At 41.4% G+C, this 22,875-nt stretch overlaps 1 protein-coding gene across 7 annotated transcripts in view; it reads left to right on the top strand.

Annotated features, from left to right (window-relative positions):
* PTPRK (protein tyrosine phosphatase receptor type K) overlaps positions 1-22,875 on the top strand; it is a 466,239-nt gene that overhangs the window by 424,848 nt on the left and 18,516 nt on the right. For 2 of the 7 annotated variants that reach the window (XM_066614429.1, XM_066614396.1), the window contains exons 16-24: positions 1,006-1,190; positions 2,694-2,781; positions 9,675-9,751; positions 9,950-9,967; positions 14,195-14,231; positions 15,686-15,783; positions 16,724-16,840; positions 20,266-20,420; positions 22,235-22,370. In XM_066614429.1, coding sequence (XP_066470526.1) covers positions 1,006-1,190; positions 2,694-2,781; positions 9,675-9,751; positions 9,950-9,967; positions 14,195-14,231; positions 15,686-15,783; positions 16,724-16,840; positions 20,266-20,420; positions 22,235-22,370 — 911 coding nt within the window. Of the gene's footprint in view, positions 1-1,005; positions 1,191-2,693; positions 2,782-9,674; positions 9,752-9,949; positions 9,968-14,194; positions 14,232-15,685; positions 15,784-16,723; positions 16,841-20,265; positions 20,436-22,234; positions 22,371-22,875 lie in introns of all 7 variants that reach the window. The other 5 variants (XM_066614387.1, XM_066614378.1, XM_066614422.1 and 2 more) reach the window with 3 other exon arrangements.

Here is a 22,875-nt window from a genome sequence, read left to right as displayed (position 1 = left end):
TTTCATTGTTTTCAAAACTGGAAGAAGGATAAGACAGCCACCCAGCCCCTGCAGTGTGATCCAGAGCACGCTTACACTGAAGTAACAGTGTGCACACTGCAAGCTTTGTTCTGGGACCCCTTTGGTGAGAATATGATGCAAAAATGCCCTTACTGGATCATGCCAAACTCCAGTTAGTCCACCATTCCACTTCTGGTGACCAGCCAATCACCTCTGGTAGAAGTGAAGTGGGTCTTTGAAGTGGGTCTTAAAGTGAAGAACCATATTTGAGTCATAGTTCTTAATTATGATGCACGTAATTAAGAACAGAAAATTTCCTTGAGGTTTTTTAAGGCAGCAGTTTATGGTCATCATGTGGAGGCTATCGTGATGAACTATTTTTGCATAGTGGCACACCATATAGATCCATGACTGTCCATATAGATCAAAAATGTCCATAACTGACTTCCATGCAGCAGCCATACAATGCAAAGTGACTCTGGTCCAGACAAAGATTGGCAGCGTTGCTATGTAAGGCTTAAGGTAGTTAGGACACAGAGTCCAAATCCATGTCAATCTACAGTATACTTTAAGGTCAAGGAAGCAGCCAGTCTCCAAAGCCTATACATATTGGCTGGTTATTATACATCATTAAGTGCTGGGAGGCACAAAGAGTTTGCAGTGAAGTTCCAAACAACCTCCAGGCCCATCAAGCAATATCCAAAGATCAGCTGAAGCCTCAGCCTCTTCTTGCTGTCTGAGTTCATTTAGGATGAGCAGCTCAAACTGAGATTTGAGGGGTTTTGACTATTACTGCGTTTTCTTCCTGTTTATGTTTTTTTTAAAAAAACAATCAAAATATACTCATTGCTTACACATTCCTTGATCAACTGAAAATAACTGCATCCAAAAACTTGACAGAATGGTGTAGCCACTATAAAACTGGACTGGAACTCATGTACAATATTTTAAAGCATTGCTCTTATTGAACATGACTTAATTCTCAGGGCTCTTTTATAACCACAGATGAAAACCACAGTGCAACAGCAGAGTCGAGTCATCTGTTAGATGTGCCTCGCTATCTCTGTGAAGGAACAGAGTCTCCGTACCAGACAGGCCAACTGCATCCAGCTATTAGAGTGGCTGATTTGCTGCAGCATATTAACCTCATGAAGACCTCTGACAGTTACGGTTTCAAAGAAGAATATGAGGTAAGAAGGAAAGAAGAACCTGCAGCTCTTTCTTAAATGACTTGGGGAGGGAAGGAGACCCCTTGAGAATACAGCTTCTTGTTTGCAGGAAGGGCTCTTAATTACAAGAAGATTAAAATGAATGTTTAATGGGATTACATTTTTAAAAAATCATTTCTTACTGAGCTATTATTCAATGAAATAATCCCAGGGAGAACTGATAAGTGCCATTGCTTCAAACACTCTTCTACAAAGAACTAGAAAGAAGCAATCATAATGCTGGCTGTTTGCTAACTAGAATTAGCAGATCAGGAGCTAACCTCAGGAACACTCTCTGCTCCAAGTCCTTCCCCTTAACTGCTGTTAAACTATGTTTAAGACATTTACACGAAGTCCCATACTTGACCAGAGTACAATCCACATGCAGTGATGAGATTGTGCATGCATTGGCAGGCCTCATCTTTCCACCTGTTTGTCAGATCATATGCCCAAGGTCTGCATATATAGACCCTGTAATCAGCACAAAGCCTGCTTTTGTATGGCCTGTAAGTGAACAGATTCTGCACTCACTAGGTAGAAGGTAGGGACTGACTGCAGATGCAATTCCTCCTTCACACATTGGCTGTACCTCCTTCAAGAATGTCTGCTTGAATCTTGTGGTTCAGAAGAGTATCCAGTTTTTTTTTTCTTAACCATAAGGCTAGAAACATTCATTTCCTTACATTCTGGCTAGTTTTTAACTTTTTCTGTACAGAAAAAAATGTTTACAATGCTTGATTAATTCCTTATTTCAAGTTCAGATGCATGGCGTATAACTTCCTAACTTCATCCACTCAGAAATGTTTATTTGTCTTAACAGCCTGTTTTGTGTTCAGTTTTGTCTCCCAGCGAGACACAGTATTAGCATATATACATTCTGACATTATCCATTAGTGAGCAGTGAAAAAAATTGAAGTTTCTTATACTAATAAACATGAACTATGCTTGAATGTTCACTCCACTTTATTTTGAGGAATATGTTCATTATGCCCAAGCTCACAAAAAAAAAAAGTTTTCCGAGAAACAATGCTGACTTTAAAAGTCACTTTGCCCCAGTAGTGGGAATTCAGCTTGTGATTTTTCTTTCAATAAATATTAAATGTTATTTTACACTTCCATGGAAATTATTTTTTACTGACAAATGTTTGCCTTTGCACATTTACTTATTTGTAATTTGACAGTTGCTGATGTATATTTATATTTGGGATGGCAGAAATGGAAACCGAGTCAGGGAGAAATCTCCTCCTCCTTGCAGTGTTGCTCTGTTTGTATTTCCCAATTGGGCCAGAACGTGCTACAAAGCAGCAGATCTGGATCTATTCTAGTTATGCTTCCACTACTGTTAGAAACCATGGTTCCAGCCTAGGTTCTGGTAAAAGTGAAATTAGCCTATGTCTAATATATACACTGGGACAAAATGTTCAATGAAAAGAAGAATTCTGCTTCAATTATATGTTCCTTTCTTTTCCTTTTTTTTTTTTAAAGAGCTTTTTTGAAGGTCAGTCAGCTTCTTGGGATGTGGCAAAAAAGGATCAAAACAGAACAAAGAATAGATACGGGAACATTATAGCATGTAAGTTCATTGTGAATGTTTGATCATGTTGATAAACATTTTTGTCTACAGGTGAACTTTGCTTTGCAACATTCCAACCAGCAACAGGCCATCGCTGATCACTGTGCCCTCCCCCCAAGCCTCCGAAGCCAGGGGGAGCTGTCCTCCCCTCGCCTCTGGAGGCTTTTCTGAGCCCCATGCACTGTCTCTGCAAGGCTCAGAATGGCTGAAACAGCTGAAAAGATGCTTTTTCACCTTATAAGTCACCTTAAAAGTGACTTTTTTTCACCTTATAAGGCATTCTGAGGCCCAGGGAAGCCCCTGGAGGGCTCAGCTTCCTTGTTGGTGTCGATTGTTGGTGTCACTTGACGACAGGGGTGCAGGAACGCATCCCCATCATTAAGTGACGCACACCTCTATTACATTTTAATCCCACCCTTTTACAAGGAGCTCAGGGTAGCATCCATGACTTGTGCATTCCCATTTTATTATCAAAACAATGCTCTGTAGCAGGCTAGGCTGAGAGTAAGTGATTGACCAAAAGTCACCTAGTGCATTTCATGACATGAGTGAATATTAGAACTCAGGTCTCCCCAGTTATAGTCTGGTGCTTTAACCATTATACAATATTGTCCTTTGAAATGTCTTATAAGATTCGTTTATACTTTAATATTAAACTTTGTATATTAGCTCATCTATTCAATTAACTGGTCGTGACAGTACACAATGTCTTTTCTCTGTCCTAATTCTACCTAACATAAATTCTGCTGCCACATTTGCATTTAAGTATATGTATCAGTTACATAAGAACATAAGAACAGCCCCACTGGATCAGGCCATAGGCCCATCTAGTCCAGCTTCCTGTATCTCACAGCGGCCCACCAAATGCCCCAGGGAGCACACCAGATAACAAGAGACCTCATCCTGGTGCCCTCCCTTGCATCTGGCATTCTGACATAACCCATTTCTAAAATCAGGAGGTTGCGCATACACATCATGGCTTGTACCCCGTAATGGATTTTTCCTCCAGAAACTTGTCCAATCCCCTTTTAAAGGTGTCCAGGCCAGACGCCAGCACCACATCCTGCGGCATAGAGTTCCACAGACCGACCACACGCTGAGTAAAGAAATATTTTCTTTTGTCTGTTCTAACTCTCACAACACTCAATTTTAGTTGATGTCCCCTGGTTCTGGTGTTATGTGAGAGTGTAAAGAGCATCTCCCTATCCACTCTATCCATCCCCTGCATAATTTTGTATGTGTCAATTCTGTCCCCCCTCAGGCGTCTCTTTTCTAGGCTGAAGAGGCCCAAATGCCGTAGCCTTTCTTCATAAGGAAGGTGCCCCAGCCCCGTAATCATCTTAGTCGCTCTCTTTTGCACCTTTTCCATTTCCACTATGTCTTTTTTGAGATGCGGCGACCAGAACTGGACACAATACTCCAGGTGTGGCCTTACCATTGATTTGTACAACGGCATTATAATATTAGCCGTTTTGTTCTCAATACCTTTCCTAATGATCCCAAGCATAGAATTGGCCTTCTTCACTGCCGCCGCACATTGGGTCGACACTTTCATCGACCAGTCCACCACCACCCCAAGATCTCTCTCCTGATCTGTCACAGACAGCTCAGAACCCATCAGCCTATATCTAAAGTTTTGATTTTTTGCCCCAATGTGCATGACTTTACACTTACTGACATTGAAGCGCATCTGTGATTTTGCTGCCCATTCTGCCAGTCTGGAGAGATCCTTCTGGAGCTCCTCACAATCACTTCTGGTCTTCACCACTCAGAAAAGTTTGGTGTCGTCTGCAAACTTAGCCACCTCACTGCTCACCCCTGTCTCCAGGTCATTTATGAAGAGGCTGAAAAGCACCGGTCCCAGGACAGATCCTTGGGGCACACCGCTTTTCACCTCTCTCCACTGTGAAAATTGCCCATTGACACCCACTCTTTGCTTCCTGGTCTCCAACCAGTTATCAATCCATGAGAGGACCTGTCCTCTAATTCCCTGACTGTGGAGTTTTTTCAGTAGCCTTTGGTGAGGGACCATGTCAGACGCCTTCTGAAAGTCCAGATATATAATGTCCACAGGTTCTCCCACATCCACATGCCTGTTGACTTTTTCAAAGAATTCTATAAGGTTTGTGAGGCAAGACTTACCCTTACAGAAGCCATGCTGACTCTCCCTCAGCAAGGCCTGTTCGTCTATGTGTTTTGAGATCCTATCTTTGATGAAGCATTCCACCATCTTACCCGGTATAGATGTTAGGCTGACTGGCCTATAGTTTCCCGGGTCCCCCCTCTTTCCCTTTTTAAAAATAGGCGTGACATTTGCTATCCTCCAATCTTTTGGCACCATGGCCTTTTTGAGGGACAAGTTGCATATCTTAGTCAAGAGATCTGCAACTTCATTCTTCAATTCCTTAATAACTCTTGGGTGGATGCCATCAGGGCCCGGTGACTTATTGATCTTTAATTTATCAATGAGGTCTGAAACATCTTCTCTTTTAACCTCTATCTGACTTAACTCCTCAGTCAGGAGGGGCCGTTCGGGCAGCGGTATCTGCCCGAGGTCTTCTGCCGTGAAGACAGATGCAAAGAACTCATTTAATTTCTCTGCCATCTCCTTTTATCTCCCCTTTCCCTCCCTCACCATCCAGAGGGCCAACAGCTTCTCTGGCGGGTTTCCTGCTTCTAACATATTTGAAGAAGCTTTTATTATTCCCCTTAATGTTGCTGGTCATGCATTCCTCATAGTCTCGCTTGGCCTCCCATATCACCTTCTTACATTTCTTTTGCCACAGTTTATGTTCCTTTTTATTCTCCTCATTAGGGCAAGACTTCCATTTACGGCAGCCTCTCTAACTTGGCTCGTTAGCCATGCGGGCACCCTCCTGGATTTAGTGAAACCCTTCTTTCTTTGCGGTATACACCTCTGCTGGGCCTCTATTACTGTTGTTTTAAGCAGCCTCCATGCACTCTGGAGAGATTGGACTCTTTTTACCCTCCCTTTCAAACTCCTTCTAACCAGCCTCCTCATTTGAGGGAAGTCCGCCCGTCAGAAGTCAAGGGTTTTTGTGAGAGATTTGCCTGGTATTCTTCCCCCAACATGCATGTCAAAACGGATCGCAGCATGATCACTGTTCCCCAATGGCTCAGTAACATTTACATCTCTAACCAGGTCCTGTATACTGCACAATATTAAATCCAGAGTCACCTGTCCTCTGGTGGGCTCCGTGACTAGCTGCTCTAAGCCACAGTCATTTAGCACGTCAAGAAATCCGGGCTCCTTATTGTGACCAGAACACAAATTGACCCAGTCTATATGAGGATAATTGAAGTCCCCCATGATTACAACCCTGTCCCTCCTTGTCACCTCCCTGATCTGTTTCCTCATTTCAAGGTCCCCATCCGATTTCTGGTCTGGAGGGCGATAGCATGCCCCCAGTATTACATCGCTCCACAGGCCTGGTAATTTAACCCACAGAGATTCTACGGTGGAGTCGGACCCACCTTCAATCTCTACTTTGCTGGATTCTATCCCTTCCTTAACATAAACGGCCACCCCACCTCCAACACGCCCCTGCCTGTCCCTCCTGTAGAGTTTATAGCCCGGGATTGCGGTATCCCACTGATTCTCCGCATTCCACCAGGTTTCTGTTATGCCTACTATGTCAATGTTTTCCCTTGTCACCAGACATTCTAGTTCTCCCATCTTTGCTCGGAGACTTTGGGCATTCACATAAAAGCATTTGTACACGGAATGCCCCAGGATGGCCTGCTTATTCGCTCCTTTGTCCTGCATCCTCTCATTGTGCCAATCCGTCTATCACATCCCATCACACTACCTTTCCCAATTTCTTCTCCTACTCTGCCTTTGTCTTGTTGTTCCACATAGTTATCCACGAAACTACCTACTGAAAGTTGGTTATCATTTTTGTGACTGTATTTGAAGCATTTCTCAATAAACTTGTTTTTGCCCTTTTCCTTTGTTTTAAATTTGAATTAACATTTTACTAAATAGCTTTTACATTGATACACTGTGTCTGATTTTCAGTTGATTGCCTCTGATATACTCCACTGCAGTGATTAGAATCAAAGAATCCTGGCAGGTTCTCAGGAGTAAAGCTTTTGATAGTTAAGACCAAAGCACAAACAAAATTTGATTACCATTTTACAAGAATAATAGAATCTGCTATCATGGTGCCATTGGGAGAACAGCTGATAAAAACTTGGGCTTGACTGCCTATCATACTTGAAAGAACACATTTTCAAATATATGTATCACAAGTTTTTCAAGAGCTAAGCATCTTAGTGATGGGCCTGATACTATTATTATAAATACAAAATAGTGATGATAGTGAACCAGATTTTTTTAAGTCCTGAAGTCTTTATTCTCATGTTAACTTTGGAAATGATAAAGGGTCCAATCCTATCCAACTTTCTTGTGCTGATGCAGCTTCAATACAGCCCAGAGGTAAGGGAACAAACATTCCGTTACCTTGAGGAGGCCTCCATGACTGCCCCCCATCACAGGATGCAGCACATGCCCCATTGGAATAGCTGTGTCAGTGCTAGAAGTTTGGATAGGATTGGGCCCAAAGCTGCTAACAGCACAATCCTAGGCAAATTTACTCAGAAGTAAGTGTGATTGTGTTCGTTGGGACTTAACTCTCAGGAAAGTGTGTATAGAACTGCTGCTTAAGAGGTTATGCTGCCTGCCATAATTACTTGGTAAATCATTCTTCTGCGGTTCTCAAGGCTTTTCCTCTAACTCAGTGGTTCTCAACCTGGGGTATGGGTACCCCCCAGGGGTACTTGCCAGGACCTTTAGGGGTCCTTGAAAAAGAAATGAATAGTGGCAGAAAAAGGGAGACTGTATTAGAATGCCTTGAGGGGCTGGCATTAGAATGCCTTGCGGGGCTAATATGAGGGGTACAATTTATGGAAATGGGCTGCCAAGGGGCATGCAAGTCAAAAAATGTTGGGGACCACTGCTCTAACTGGATATTTATTTATGGACCAGTCATTCTGGTGAAAAATGGAAATCTGCAGCTGCATCAATGGGCAGGAGGTCTGGTCTAGAGGGTTGAGCCTCCAATTGCCTGAAGATAACATCTGAAGGTCGCCAGTTCTAGGCCACCGGCACCATGAATGGCGAGACCTTGAAGCAGCTGACAAGCTGAGCCAAGTTATTCTACCTGCTCTTCAGAAGGAGCTGCTTGTCAGCCTGTGTGGGAGGAGGCCAGAAAGTGATAACAGACCACAAAAGTTCCATCTGAAATGTTGTGTGGTTCTTGAAAGATAGAACCTTTCTTTAATTGTAAAAATCCCTACGGGGATTTAAACAGCCTGCCTATGTAAACCGCCTTGAATTAAAGTCTGAGGAGAAATCTGACGACCAAGAAAGGCGGTATATAAATACCTGTATTATCATCATCATCATCATCATCATCATCATCATCATCATCATCATCATGTTTTCTGTTCCTTGATGGACCTAGCAATAACATCTGCTCTTTGTTGTCCATTTTAAATTGCTCTGCATATGAAATGTCCTTGCTGATACAATCCATTTGACTGGCATGGAATCACCATGCACAGAAGTCTACAACCATAGTTAGGAGTAAAGAGTTAGGAGGTGACTTCTCATGTGGCAAATTGTTCTAGATGAACAGCTCACTATGATAAGACAACTGCCACAAGGGCTATTTAAAGCAGCATCATGCAGCATTAGTTGATAAGTAGGCTTCCTGAGGACTGAACCACAGTATACATTTGGTTTAATGAGAAATGCATACCTCTAATTGGGTGGTTCCCAAACATTTTAGCACCGGGACTCACTTTTTAAAATGACATTCTGTTGGAACCTACCTAGGTTTACCAGACTTTTTAAAGTGATCTGGAAATGTATTTATTTATTTATTAGCAATAATCAGAAAAAGACCCTCAAATATTCATATTGAAAATACTTGCAAACTGCAGTAACTGAGCTCTTTGCAGGGTAATTAGCAGCTACAGTATATGAGGTTTGAATAGCCTCAGGGCTTGAGGCAATTAATTACAGCAGTGGTTCTCAAACTTTTAAGCCCAGGACCCACTTTTTAGAATTACAATCTGTCGGGACCCACTGGAAGTGATGTCATTAACCTGGAAGTGATGCCGTGGCCAGTAGTGACATCATGAAACAGGAAAAAATTTTTAACAATCCTGGGCTGCAAATCTATCTACACTTACCCAGAAGTAAGCCCCATTGACTATCATTGTTAAAAGCATATCTGTTAAAAGTACAACCCCCCAAAATGCATTCACTTACCATGGTGGCATCAAGTATAAAATACTAAAAATAAAATATTGAAATGAATTGGGACCCACCTGAAATTGACTCACAACCTACTTAGTGGGTCATAGAAAACAATGCATTACAGTATCTGAAACAATACATTACAGTATCTGATCTTTCCATCACTCTTTGGCAACCCACCAAATCTCAGGTCATGGCCCACTAGTGGGTCCCGACCCACAATTTGGGAATCACTGCTCCAATTCTTATTGTCCGTTTTTGAGATATGTGTTCCTGTGTGAGGCACTCAGGGCCCAATCCTATCCAACTTTCCATTGCTGATACAACCATGCCAGCAGGGTGTGCAATGCATCTTGCAGTATGGGGGGCAATCATGAAGTTCTCCTCAAAGTAAGGGGACACTTTCCCTTACACTGGGAAATTGCTGCTGCAAGATTCCTCCCTTTGCTTCTGCCAGATGTCTCCCTTTGAATATACTATTGGAACTATTGGCTACTAATGGCTGCTTGAACGGTTCCACATATACATTTCAGTATTCTTACATTCACATGTGCCTTATTGTATATTTATGTTAAAGATAAATCTCACTGCAACAATATATTTACAGATGACCATTCCAGAGTGATACTACAGCCTGTTGAGGATGATCCTTCTTCAGACTACATTAATGCCAATTACATTGATGTAAGTAGATAGCATAGCCTGCTTGCTTGCTTTCCAGCTTCTCTCTGTGAAACGTTTTTCCATGTAATTCCTACAAACTGAATGACAACTTTTTTTTTTTAATTAAGAACAAAATGTACACTTTTCCTTGTTCTCCGTCCTAGTACTCACTGACATTGTTGTGCTTTCTTTCACATCTGACTTTGATTTGGGCTGTAGATTTGGCTGTACAGGGATGTAAGTACCACTATATGTGAATAACAGCATCCTGTTATGACTATTTAATATAGCAAACATTCTCAGTTGCGTTACTCTTCTAATTTTTTATTACTAGATATATGTGCATGCCTCATTGAATTAACTTCATTTATATATCTGGTCTTTTTAATGTTCCTTTGTGCTAATATTTTATGTTTGTACCAGTATTTAAAAGTTAGCTCAGTACTGTAGTATAGTCATGACCACTAGCTAAACCAGGTGAACTTGTCCATTTAAGAAAAATCACTTTTTGCTTGATTATTACTTTTGATTGCTTTGGCTAGTTGCTTTAATTTTGCATTCCATTTTCATGTGAGAAGCTGGACAGTATGATGTTTACTGTTGCTCCTGAAAAGAAACCTGTATGAGATGTATATTTGGAGGGAAGGAGGGGGGCTTGCCTTCTTTTTTTAAAGGTTGTATTATAACCTTGCTAATCATACTGAGTATTTTCCTTCAAACATATTCTTCAAGTGTCAGTCAATATAATATGTAGTATACACACAAACATTTTTAGGGGCATAACATATTCATGCAATTTGTGCAAAGTGTAAGGAACTGTAGTCCTATTTGCACAAGTGAATCAGAGCTTGTGCAAGCAACTTATCTTGCTCTGATCCTTCCCGCTACAGTCCCCTGAACCCCATAAATCTAGTTCTGGGAATTGGTGGATACTGTAGAAGGACATGGAATGTAGCCTGGGAGACTACATGGGGAAGAGGAAATTGAGCAGAGCCATCTTCTGCAAATTGAGGAGAATTTCCCTCTCCCCTTCATCCTCCCACCCCCATGCCAAATCCCATGCCTTTCTTGGGCATCTAAAAGTGGATTTGGTGGGGGGGGGGGGGGCTGAAGTGGGAAGATGGGAAAGGTCCATTGCAAAAGCTTCATGCAACTTGCCTAGATCCCATCCAGCGTAAATTTCACTTACACCAAATTATTTGTAACCAAATAATGACATTTAATGGAATATTTTCCAGTGTAACAAGAAAACTTGTTACAGAGTTTGAATATGATTTTACTGAAGCTAAGGTGGAACAAGGAGAAGAAAGCATAAGATGAATTAATATTAGGTGGATAAAGGTGGTGTGTATTAATAGGATATTTTATAGTTGAAAGACTTTTATATTGAAGGACTTACTTTAGTGCACATCATTTAGAAATTCTTGGTAATGAATCTATCAAAGCATGATAAATATGCTTGCAAAATAATTTTTCAGGCAGTTTCTGCTACTTTCAGAGAGTGGTATGCCACAACATTTAATATTGTCAGGGACAATTATATCAAGTTAAGTTTCACACAGTGTTCCCTCAACATTGTAACAAATTTGTATGGCTTGGATCCCTACTAGAACTTGCACAGTGAAAGAATTTTCATTCACAAGGGGGGTGGACAATTTTTGCTATTTTTTCATGGCCCCCCAATACATTCCTGAGTATTGGGGGCACCTTCAATTTCTGACGATTGGTGGTACATCTTTCAGGGAGCATGGGAACTGCAGAGGGATGGGAAAATATCATACACCACCCCTTGTGTGAATAAAATTGCTCCTGTCACACAAATACTAGTACAAATCCAACACTATTTGTTAGGTCACTGATTTTATGTTTAGAGAAGAATTCTTTTACCCAGTATTTCCCAAATAAAGACATCATGCAGCAGTTATTGTTTTAAATGGGCCACTTTATTGATTACAAAATTCTGCAACAGTGCAAATGAGGGCCAAACTAAAAACCCTTCCCAAGTGTGGGCTCCTAAGTGGGGGAAACAGCCCTAACCCTCCCCCAGTCTCATAGGGCGTCCATCCAACTCTAGGCGTAACTCAAATATTATAAAACCCGCCTCTCGTTGCCCAAAGAGGGTAAGTCAGCAGAACTGTCATGCCTTGCAGTCACCCCTGCATGGCCCAAGTTTGGGCAAGGGGCTTGCCATCCAGCCTCCATGGCAAGGCCCAAGTTCGGGCAAAGAGAGCGACTAAGATGATTACGGGGCTGGGGCACCTTCCTTATGAGGAAAGGCTACGGCGTCTGGGCCTCTTCAGCCTAGAAAAGAGACGCCTGAGGGGGGACATGGTTGAGACATACAAAATTATGCAGGGGATGGACAGAGTGGATAGGGAGATGCTCTTTACACTCTCACATAATACCAGAACCAGGGGACATCCACTAAAATTGAGTGTTGGGCGGGTTAGGACAGACTAAAGAAAATATTTCTTTACTCAGCGTGTGGTCGGTCTGTGGAACTCCTTGCCGCAGGATGTGGTGCTGGCGTCTAGCCTAGATGTCTTTAAAAGGGGATTGGACAAATTTCTGGAGAAAAAATGCATTACGGGGTACAAGCCATGATGTGTATGCGCAACCTCCTGATTTTAGAAATGGGTTATGTCAGAATGCCAGATGCAAGGGAGGGCACCAGGATGAGGTCTCTTGTTATCTGGTGTGCTCCCTGGGGCATTTGGTGGGCTGCTGTGAGATACAGGAAGCTGGACTAGATGGGCCTATGGCCTGATCCAGTGGGGCTGTTCTTATGTTCATGAGCCGGTCAGGCATCATGGGAGTGGTTCTGCTTCACCCCCTGCTGACTTAGATTGGACACCGAGAAGGTCTTCTGCCTACCCACCCCACACTTCTAACACCAGTGACCAGGTGTATAACCCAAATACTAAACCCACCTCAATTCCATAGCTAGTCGGAGGTAGACGAAAAAACCACCATCAAGGAGCCAATTATGATGACAAGCAAAAAATTCCTACCCGGCCCTCACAGAGCAACCAGCTAATTCCGGACTAGCTACAGGGCGGATGGGCAGGGGTCGCTTGCTGGGAACAGATTCAGCTGCCCAAGCGCACGCACGCCTGAGCAGAACTCTGCTGCCAGCTGAGGGGGAAACCCAGGCAATTCCTGGTAGCACACCAAACAGGCGCGCAAGCAGCTTTTCTACATGTATCAGCCACAGCCACAATTTTATATTGGCATTTCTCAACAAATACTGAGTCATCCTCACAGAGTACTTATTTTCACAGTAGTAATTTAATAGCTCAATCAGTAGAATACAGTTTGCTTTTATATCAGGGAAATGTTACAATCCTATTTTCAGAGGTATTTTTAAGAACAAAAAATTATCTCTAGTAATACTGAGGATAAACATTAGAGAAGTTGTAGTTTATAAGGGCTTTAATCCTGCTTAGTGATATCCTGCCTTCGTATTTGTATGAACGGATATGGGGATGTATCTAAAGAAAGTTAGTCATGACTGAGTTCTGAGGAAATTAATGGGTCTTAGGTTAGTCATGACAACCCTGTCTCATTGCTTTCAATGGTGCTTAATCATGTCTAACTTTTCTTTGGTCACAATCTATGGAGTATTTTCCTTGCAAGCCAGCACCACTGAATTGCCCCACAATTCTTATTCTACTAGATAATAGAGCTCAAAACTACTTAAAGCAATGGAGCCCTGCCATATAAAACAATATTGTAACAAAACATCAGTAGTACATATACATATGTGTGTGTATATATATATGTATACATTCCTTCATGTAATATACTATATATACACACCATTTGAATAATTCTAAAACCCTTTTTATATACATAAGGCATTTTGTAATTACATAAAGCATTTTGTATAACATTGCATGCAGATTTTGAAGATATGTACACGTATGCGTTGTCCAGCTTTAACATTCAGCTGTTCTGCTTGTTATTTATGGCTCGAATATAATTTATGCATTCATAGCGAAAATTAGGTTTTGCTAACAAGGTCCAATTGTTCCATGAGTTATTATACGAACTAGTAGATATAGCTATTTTCATCACAAAAAGTGTACTGCACTTTAACCGAATTAGCACATTGCACAAAGTTGATATTAAATAATAGCCATAGATTTCACACAGTATGCCTATTTACAAAGCTTGATTTCCCTAAAGTACATACTGTACGGTTATGATATTTGCATTCAGTTTTAAGCACATTTACTCAGGAATAAGACCCAATGAAATCAGTAGGACTTACTAGAGAGTAGGAACTGGAATGTTGAAGGTACTCAACTAAATTTGGCTGATTATGTTATCCTCAACAGCTACTACTAGCCTACTTTGCAAAGGTACCTTCAGATTTCTTGGGTGTGCCTTTATTTCCTGACTCTTTAATTTTTTGAGCAGATTAATAGCCATTATAGAAATCAATGTATTTTGTTGTTTCAGGGATACCAGAGGCCAAGTCACTATATTGCAACCCAAGGTAAGAGTTAGTTGGAGTAATTTTAGCATTGTAAATATTCATTTTTCTCTGTCTATACGCACAAAATATAACACTGAAACTGTTATATAGTTTGGAGTATGAAATAGTGCACATTTGTTTTCTCAGTTTTTAGCAGCACATTAATCTCTGGCTCAATTTGTACATGTTTCAGTTTTATACAGAGCTCTGTCTAGCATAACTTCCCTACTAGGGAATAGCCTTGTATGCACAAGGGGATGTCTGTGGGAAGCTGCCCCTTAATTGAACCTACAATGAATACAAAACATGTTTGTGTATGTGTGTGAATCGTTTTAGTGGGTGTAAGGCTTTGGATTGGAGAATTGGATTCTTGCATTAATTTTTTGTTATTTCCGTTGTGTCAATGGCTTAACTAGATTATACAGTAGACTGAGAAAGATCATTTGCCTTGAAGCAGGGTCTTATATACAGTGTATGTTGTCATAATTCAGACCCATAAAAGTTTGGTGCAAAATCTAAGATTCTGAAGAAAATAGTAAAAATTATTATAAGTAATTTTGCCCCAAAAGTCAGAGACCTCTACTGGCTTTCCTTCTCTCTGTCTCTTCAGTGCTTAGCTGACCCCATAGACCCCAGGTTTTATAGTGTGAGAGCCTTGAAAATAATAGTTTGCTAGAGTTGGGTGCCTCAATTTTTGGAGTCATTTAACATCTTGAAATGTATCTTTAATTATGCAAGTGATATAAAATTAAGTGCTATTAATTATTGGTTAATTTTAATCTCTTAATATAACTGTAACTAATATAACTGTACTAACTGTAACTGTAACTTCAGGCCACTGCAATTACAAATAATAAAATTCACATGTGATATGTTTAAAAATTGCATGGCAGTGTGTCTATATGAATTCCCTTGCTCGTCATTTATTCCTGAAAAATTAGAATTGAATTTCAGCTATGTTCAAAATGTAGGCTGTGATTGCTCTGAAATGCTGTTAGCTGAGCATTTAGGCCTAATGTACCATCTCATAATAATATTTGTAGTTGGTTGCTGTTGTGTAGAGCAATTAATTCTAAAGTTCTATCATGTACAGGATATTGAGTTGTTTGCAATAAATCTTGATGTGGGTGGAGCACAAATATAGGTTTTTCAGTATCTATAACAGAAGCAGTGATAAATTGACTTCACCTATACTAACGAATCCATATTCATGGATAAACTCTACTAATTCTCAGAGTTCAACTTAGTCTGGCATAAGGCAGGTTGAAGTGTCTTAATGCCTACTACATTTTTTAAAACTAATAATCTGGTTTCAATGAGATACTTCAGCACTAATAATGCATAAGTTATTAATGCACAGCAGTTTTTGAAGGATTACTGAAGTCCTCCTACCTAAGAAAGTAACTGACAGTTATTTCAGATATCAGTGGATTTGTGGTTACTTAACATTAATTCAAGAATATTCTCTCTTCCAGGCCCAGTCCATGAAACAGTATATGATTTCTGGAGAATGATATGGCAGGAGCAATCCGCATGCATTGTTATGGTTACAAATTTAGTGGAAGTTGGACGGGTAAGTATTGTCCTAGAAAATGTTATATTTTCGTAGGCTAAAGGTTGAATAAACAGGGTTAGGAAGGTGCTGAAAATTGGAATGTGAAACAAACGCAGGTGAACTTCTGCCAGATCCTCTCCCTTTATTAATAGCCCAATCCTATCTCCCCCCCCCCACTGATGCAACCATACCATTTGCACCTGTGCTGTATCCTGTGTGTGTGTGGGGGGGGGGGGGGGAACAGTCCTAGAGGAACATTTGTTCCTTGCCTGGGGGTAAGCAAGTGGGTAAACCTTCCAAATGGGAGGCTTTGATCTGCACCAGGTAATTTGCTGGCACAAGTCAAAGTGGACCCAGGAAGGCAGATAACACTGTTGGAGATCCTTCCAAGCACTGGACGGGATTGAATTGTAAATGAAAGAATCATGCCTGACTCTCCCAGGTCCACCAGCTGTCCAAGCAGATTTATAGAGAGAACCTATGCACATAAAAACAAGTGTTAATTGATCAAATTGTGCAGTTGATCACTAGAATGTATATAAGAATATCAGTCGTGTGATTTGGGCCTGTGCACATAGGCTCTATGCATGCATGTTATATCCATATATGGGTTTTCAGAGGGCCTGGAGGTGGGAAAAGTGCATCCAAGAGATAAAGGCAGGAAGTCAGAATCTCACATACAGACCCACCATGCTTAGAGAGATCATCTGAAAATGCTAACATAGTATTAATGATCATAGCAGCCCATAAAGCATACTTTATACAGCGTTTTAATCAAAACAGCTGAAAGTGTCCAGTGTTGAACATTATTTGTCTGGGTTACTAATTCTTTTGTTGTTCTGCCATTGTAATGTATTCCTCTCTAAGGCCTTAACATGTAGATGGAATTAATGTGTAGCCAATGTTTCATGTCTTTGCCTTCATTGAATTGGAGACATTTTGAGTATGTTCTTTGTAGGTCAAGTGCTACAAGTATTGGCCTGATGACACTGAAGTTTATGGGGACTTCAAAGTTACTTGTGTGGAAGTGGAGCCACTTGCAGAGTATGTAGTTAGGACATTCACCCTTGAAAGGGTAAGGATATTTACACCTTCCTAATATGTATTTCAAATATGTTGTCATTGTAACATTCTATAATACACAGTGGCGTCACTAGGATTCGTGTCACCCGATGCGGGAGGCCTGCGCATCACCCCATGCAGTGGGTGGGGCAACACGCCAGGTGGTGGGCGTGGTGATGTACCATCGCCCTGCCCCCAGTGGTTTTTTGGCTATACCTTTTCATAGAAAACAGATATTTCAATGTGGCTTGTTTCATTTCATTCTGCATGAAATTATGCATTCATTGATATATAACATTGATGGTATTATTCTTCCAAATTCTGATTTTAGTGATTTTGAAAACTTGTAGAGTCTCTCTCTCTCTCTCTCTCACACACACACACACACACACACACACACACACACACACACACACACACACCTACCTACCTACCTACCTGTGTCAACTTACTAACACCTTATTGCAGCAGTTCTCAAACTTTTAGCACTGGGACCCACTTTTTAAAATGACAATCTGTCCAGGACCCATTGGAAGTGAAGTCATGGCCAGAAGTGACATCATCAAGCAAATTAAAATAAATAATTATAAATAATTAAATTAAAATAAAAGGAATAATTAAATAAGGGGGAGCCAGTCCTGTTCTACCTCGTGAATCTACTCTAAAGTAAGTCTTATGGTGGTCAATGGGGCTTACTCTCAGGAAAGTGTGGGTGGGATTGCAGCATGTAAGCCCAATCCAATGCATGTCTACTCCGAAGTAAGTCCCATAGTGGTCAATGGGGCTTACTCTCAGGAAAGTGTGGGTAGGAGTGCAGCCTGTGAGCCCAAGCCTATGTATGTCTACTCTGAAGTAAGTCCCATAGTGGTCAATGGGGCTTACTCTCAGGAAAGCGTGGGTAGAATTGCAGCCTGTGAGCCCAATCCTATGCATGTTTACTCTGAAGTAAGTCCCATAGTGGTCAATGGGGCTTACTCTCAAGAAAGTGTGGGTAGAATTGCAGCCTGTGAGCTCAAGTCTATGCATGTCTACTCAGAAGCAAGTCCCACAGTGCTGAATGGAGCTTACTCTGTAGTCTGCCTCCAATCACCCCCCACCCCAAAAAAAAGAATCAGTGAGATTTCCAGCCCTCCACTGGAGGTGCCCAGTTTAAAGTTCCTCTGTTTCAGACACATCAAGATAAAGACCCACCTGGCTTTGCAAGTGCAAAATAGAAAACTTTCCCCTTACCAGTTGAAGCCTCTTTTTTGTCCTTCTTACTGGGTGGGGGCTGCCTTCTGGAGCATTTGTGCTCCAGTTCCATCGGATCGGGACCCTTCTGGTGGCTTCACATTCCCCTTTGCCTGGCCTGACCAAAAGGCAAGGCACATCTGCCTACTCGCGAGTAAACATGACCACGTGGCTGAGTTTGCTTTCCATAGAGCTCAATAGACTGCAGTTGGGAGGGAGGGAAGGACCTTCTCAGGTGTTTTCGGGGCTGCATTCATTGGATCGGGACCATTCTGGTGTTGTTGGATTCCTCCCAACCTACCCTTTCCGATGGATTATGGCAAGTACGCCTACTCGCGAGTAAACGCGCGATACGGCTTACTTTCACTTTCCATGGGGATTCATTCATTTTTTCTTTCTGGTTTTTTGGCCATAACGTTTGAAGGAAAGGAGCTATTTTAATTCTGTTTTTTTTTGCATTGCATTCCACTGGACATTCTGCATCCAATGGTGTATGGCACAATGGGGTAGCTCCTAATGTCATGAAGTTAGCGCGTCCTCCCCCCAGGGCGCGTCACCCCCCCAGTGCGTCACCCGGTGTGGCCCACACCCCCTGCACCTCCCTAGCAATGCCAGTGATGGTACATGTGTGAGGCATGCAAATTATGGCATTCTTCTGTCTGTCTGTTTGGCTCTGCTTTTCCCAACCCAACTGTGCAAACTGAACTGAACCTTAAAGAAATCTTTCTGATCCTCATCCATCTTAACAGTGCTTCCATTCTCCCAATCTTTGACCCATTTATTTTTCACCTGTTTATACTGCTCTTCCCCCCAGGAACTCAGGGTTCCTTCACTATACATGGTTCCTTTACTTCTTTTGTCCTCACAACAACCCTGTAAAGTAGGTTAGGTTGAGATATAATGACTGACCCAGGGAATCATGATAATGACTGAAGCAGGGAATCATGGCTAAATAGAAATTTGAACCTGAATCTTTCAGGTCTAAGACCAACTCCAGAACAACAACACAGTCCTGGCTCTCTTTTGGGGTTTTCATGATATTCTGTGATTTTGATTTTTGTCATTCATTATCTCAAGTGTCCTATCAACATTTCTGCCAAAAGATGGGTGAACATATACCTCAAATTATTAAGGAGGTTGTGAGCAATCTTTTCAAGTAATCTCAAAAGCTTGAAGGCTTTGGCAAGCCTTTTTTGGCAAGGCTTTTGAATAAGTGCAATCCTGCAAATTTATAATATGTTCACTTTTATAAGAGCAACTTTTTGTGATCCTGTACACGTTTACTTGGAAATAATTCCATTAGGTAACCCCAGGAAAGTGTGTAGAGGATTGCAGCCATATTCTTACACTACTGAATTGAAAATTCTCACTCCATTCTCGAGGATTTTCTTAATCTCTCTTGGAATAGTTTGCTATCAATCTAAACATTAATATAGCCAAGCCGTATTCTAAATCTTTCTATTTGTCTCTAACAGTTATTCCTAATGATATTTTAATTTAATGACAATGATTGGTTGTATCTCTTCATTTTCACATATATAATTGCATTTCCATACAATTCTGCATTTCTCCTGCAGAGTTTTTTCTCGGACTTATCATCTAGCAATTGCTTATACTGCTTTCCAGGTCTCATGGAATTGGTTCTTGATCATTTCGTTCTAGAAAAATTAACTTGTGTTATGTGCATATTGCAATTAATGTAGTATATAATCAGTGTAAGTTCATAGCATATACCTGCCCTTTCTTATATTTCTGTTGTCTATAACTCTTTGGAGCTGCTTTCCTGGGGGCTGTTTCATGCTTTCTTCTGCATGCAAGCATGTGTGTTGCACTCTGGGTATTCTGGAAACCGTTTTCATATGTTGTAATTTTATAATACATATGACATTGGCCTTATAAATTTGCCATTTCAAAATACAATGGGAAAATAGTACTTGCATTCAGTATTGCATTGAGTTTATGGAAGAAGCTAATAATGATCAACTGACAGTTTATATTTATAGTCATGCATAAATTCAACTGTAGAAGTACAGTTTTAAGCAACAGTTGTCATATTTTTGTCTTAAGATGCTAACAAAAATGTTTATTGATTCTGACAGTTCTGCTTGCCTCAGAATTCATTTTGATATTGTTCTTTCTTCCTATCGCAACTCATCAAATGAAGGAAAAAACAATGTGTGTTTGTTTGTTTGTTTTCAATTTTGACAGAGAGGTTATAATGAAATCCGTGAAGTTAAACAGTTCCACTTTACTGGGTGGCCAGATCATGGAGTACCTTACAATGCAACAGGCCTCCTTTCATTTATACGCCGTGTGAAACTCTCTAACCCACCTAGTGCTGGTCCTATTGTTGTGCATTGCAGGTGTGTAGAAAAGAGGTAGATGCATTTCCTATGACTTATCGATGTATGCATGAGCCATTGTGTCTCGTGAAGTTGTCTTTGTGTGACATGGTGTTTCTCTGGTTGTGTTTCTTGGATTAGTTTTTTTCTTTTCTCAGATAGGCTTAGCCTTATAAGTGTGATCCAGAGATCAGAGCATTTTAATGCATCTTTTCTAAGCAGCTAAAAATGTGCCACCATGCTTTTTGTGAATGGCTGCAAGAAAGCGGTACTGTACCCAGGCACACAAGTCACAAGGTTGTGGTCTGTACAGGCCAGCCCCCAACCCACAGATCCCATATTCATGGATTCACTTATCCACAGGTCGGGTCCATCCCCCCCCCCCAGCATGTGCACCCGCATGAATGCCCACCCTCGTGGTCCCGGGGAGCCACCCCACTAGAAGGGATGGTAGCTCTGCTCCCCTCACCTCTGGAGGAGCCTCTGAGCTCAGCAGCTCATCCCGGGCCTCTGCCAAGCTCAGACTGAGCTCAGACGCTGAAAAAAAGAAAGAAACCGGTTTACTAAGAAACCAGAAGTGATGTTTTTGATGCCTTCTAAGGCATTGGGAGGCCCGGAGAAGTCCTCCAGGGATGTCTGTCCCCAGCCTCTGCTGAGCTCAGAGGCCCTTTGCCTCCAGGGGGGTGGCCTCCAAGGACTGCGGGGACGGGCATTTGCCATATCTGCAGTTTCAGGTATCCACTGTGGGTTCCAGAACGGAACCTCTGCAAATAAGGGGGCATACCTGTATTCAGAGGCTTGCTTCCTCTGAAGGAAGGTTCTAGCCTTGTGTGTTTAGGGAAATTCCATACAGAAAGGTTCAGGCCATCAGAATTGTACCATAGTGTGTTTCAATAATGTAAACATAATGTGAAAAAATTAATTTCTAATAGCTGCACTTAGTCAGTATATAAATTTCACAATTGGGAGCATGTATTTATAAATGTAATGATAAAGAACATGGTCAATTGAGAACTTTTTCTCCACAAATCTCACTGGAAATCATGGGAGACATAAGAAGCCTAAGAAAGGAGGCAAGGACTTAGTGTAATGCTCAAAATGAAGAAATTGAATATGTCCAACGTGTTTCAGGGGTAGTGAATACAACAAAAGAGAAAAGATAACAACAAAAGCTATTAATGGCTCAAGCCTAGCCACAGCTGCAAGTGGCAAGCTGCTGGACCTGCATACCAGTAGTCTATATACTTCCCTCAGCACCAGTAAGTCAGTGTGGGAAGTGAGAGGAATGGGTCAGTGATTTGGGTGGGGAGGACGGTGGATTGAGACCAGAATGGGGGTGGTATCAGTGGTAGCACCAATATCCTATCTCCCTTCCTGGCCTTGATCAGCCTTCTCAGGTCCACTCAAACTTGCATTAGCTAAATTGCTTGTACAGGTCCGAGTAGACCCATTCAGGTGGTGAGGGCTTACTCTTGGGCAAAGGAACAAATGTTCCTTTACCCGGACAAGACTTAAAGGGCATGAAACTGTCCCTTGGGATACAGTGCATTCCTGCATCACCACATGTGGCGTTACCTAGGATTGGGCTGTAAGAGTAATAGTATCTGGCTATCTATCACATCCTGCACAAGAACACAGAATATGTACTATCCATATTAATTTGTGTTATTTAATCAGCTCTGAGATTACAAATGCCAAAGTTTTAATGCTGCTATAAAGAACAAAAAGGAGATATTTTCATAGAGAATGTTTTATTTATAACTTGTTAGTAGTTTGAGGGAGGATTTTCCTTTGTACTGAGAATACTCTGTTAAGCATTTTCTGATTTATTCTAGTGCTGGAGCAGGAAGAACTGGCTGTTACATTGTAATTGACATCATGCTAGACATGGCAGAAAGAGAAGGTGTTGTGGACATTTACAATTGTGTCAAAGCATTACGCTCACGCCGCATCAATATGGTACAAACAGAGGTATTGTGTTCAGTTATCTGTTACTAATGACCAGTGCTGTGGTTTTCTTAGATTCCCCTGGTCAAAATTCCCAGAAAAAACACACTTGACTGGTTCAGATTGTGAATGTAACCCAAATCCTGCCTGAGCTGTCATGCTCCTTCTGTTGGCTTGTGCACCCAAGGAACCCTGGTTCACACAAACCCAGCTCCACAAGTCACCTGAACCTAGGAGCTGTGGTTTTACTCTTAAAAACCACGGTTTGATCTACCTAATTCTAAATCATAGTGAAACTACATCTTTCGGATCTGGATGACTCATAGAACTGTGGTTTAAACATGCTTGTATGTTTGCATTGCCTGATAAATACTTTTACACTGCTTGGTGCTCCTTTGGGCAGGAAAGGTGACATAACTATTTTAAAACCATAAAAATAAATGCCAGAGCTGAGGAGGGAGGGGAGCATATGACCTCATCAGGCTTTGGGTTACATTTGCAACTCAACAAACTGTGGTTTGGTGGATCA

The sequence above is a fragment of the Tiliqua scincoides genome, chromosome 1 (assembly GCF_035046505.1).
Source record: "Tiliqua scincoides isolate rTilSci1 chromosome 1, rTilSci1.hap2, whole genome shotgun sequence".
NCBI classification, from domain to species: Eukaryota; Metazoa; Chordata; class Lepidosauria; order Squamata; family Scincidae; genus Tiliqua; species Tiliqua scincoides.
Note: the sequence above shows the minus strand (reverse complement) of the source record. Positions and strands in the feature narration are given on the sequence as shown.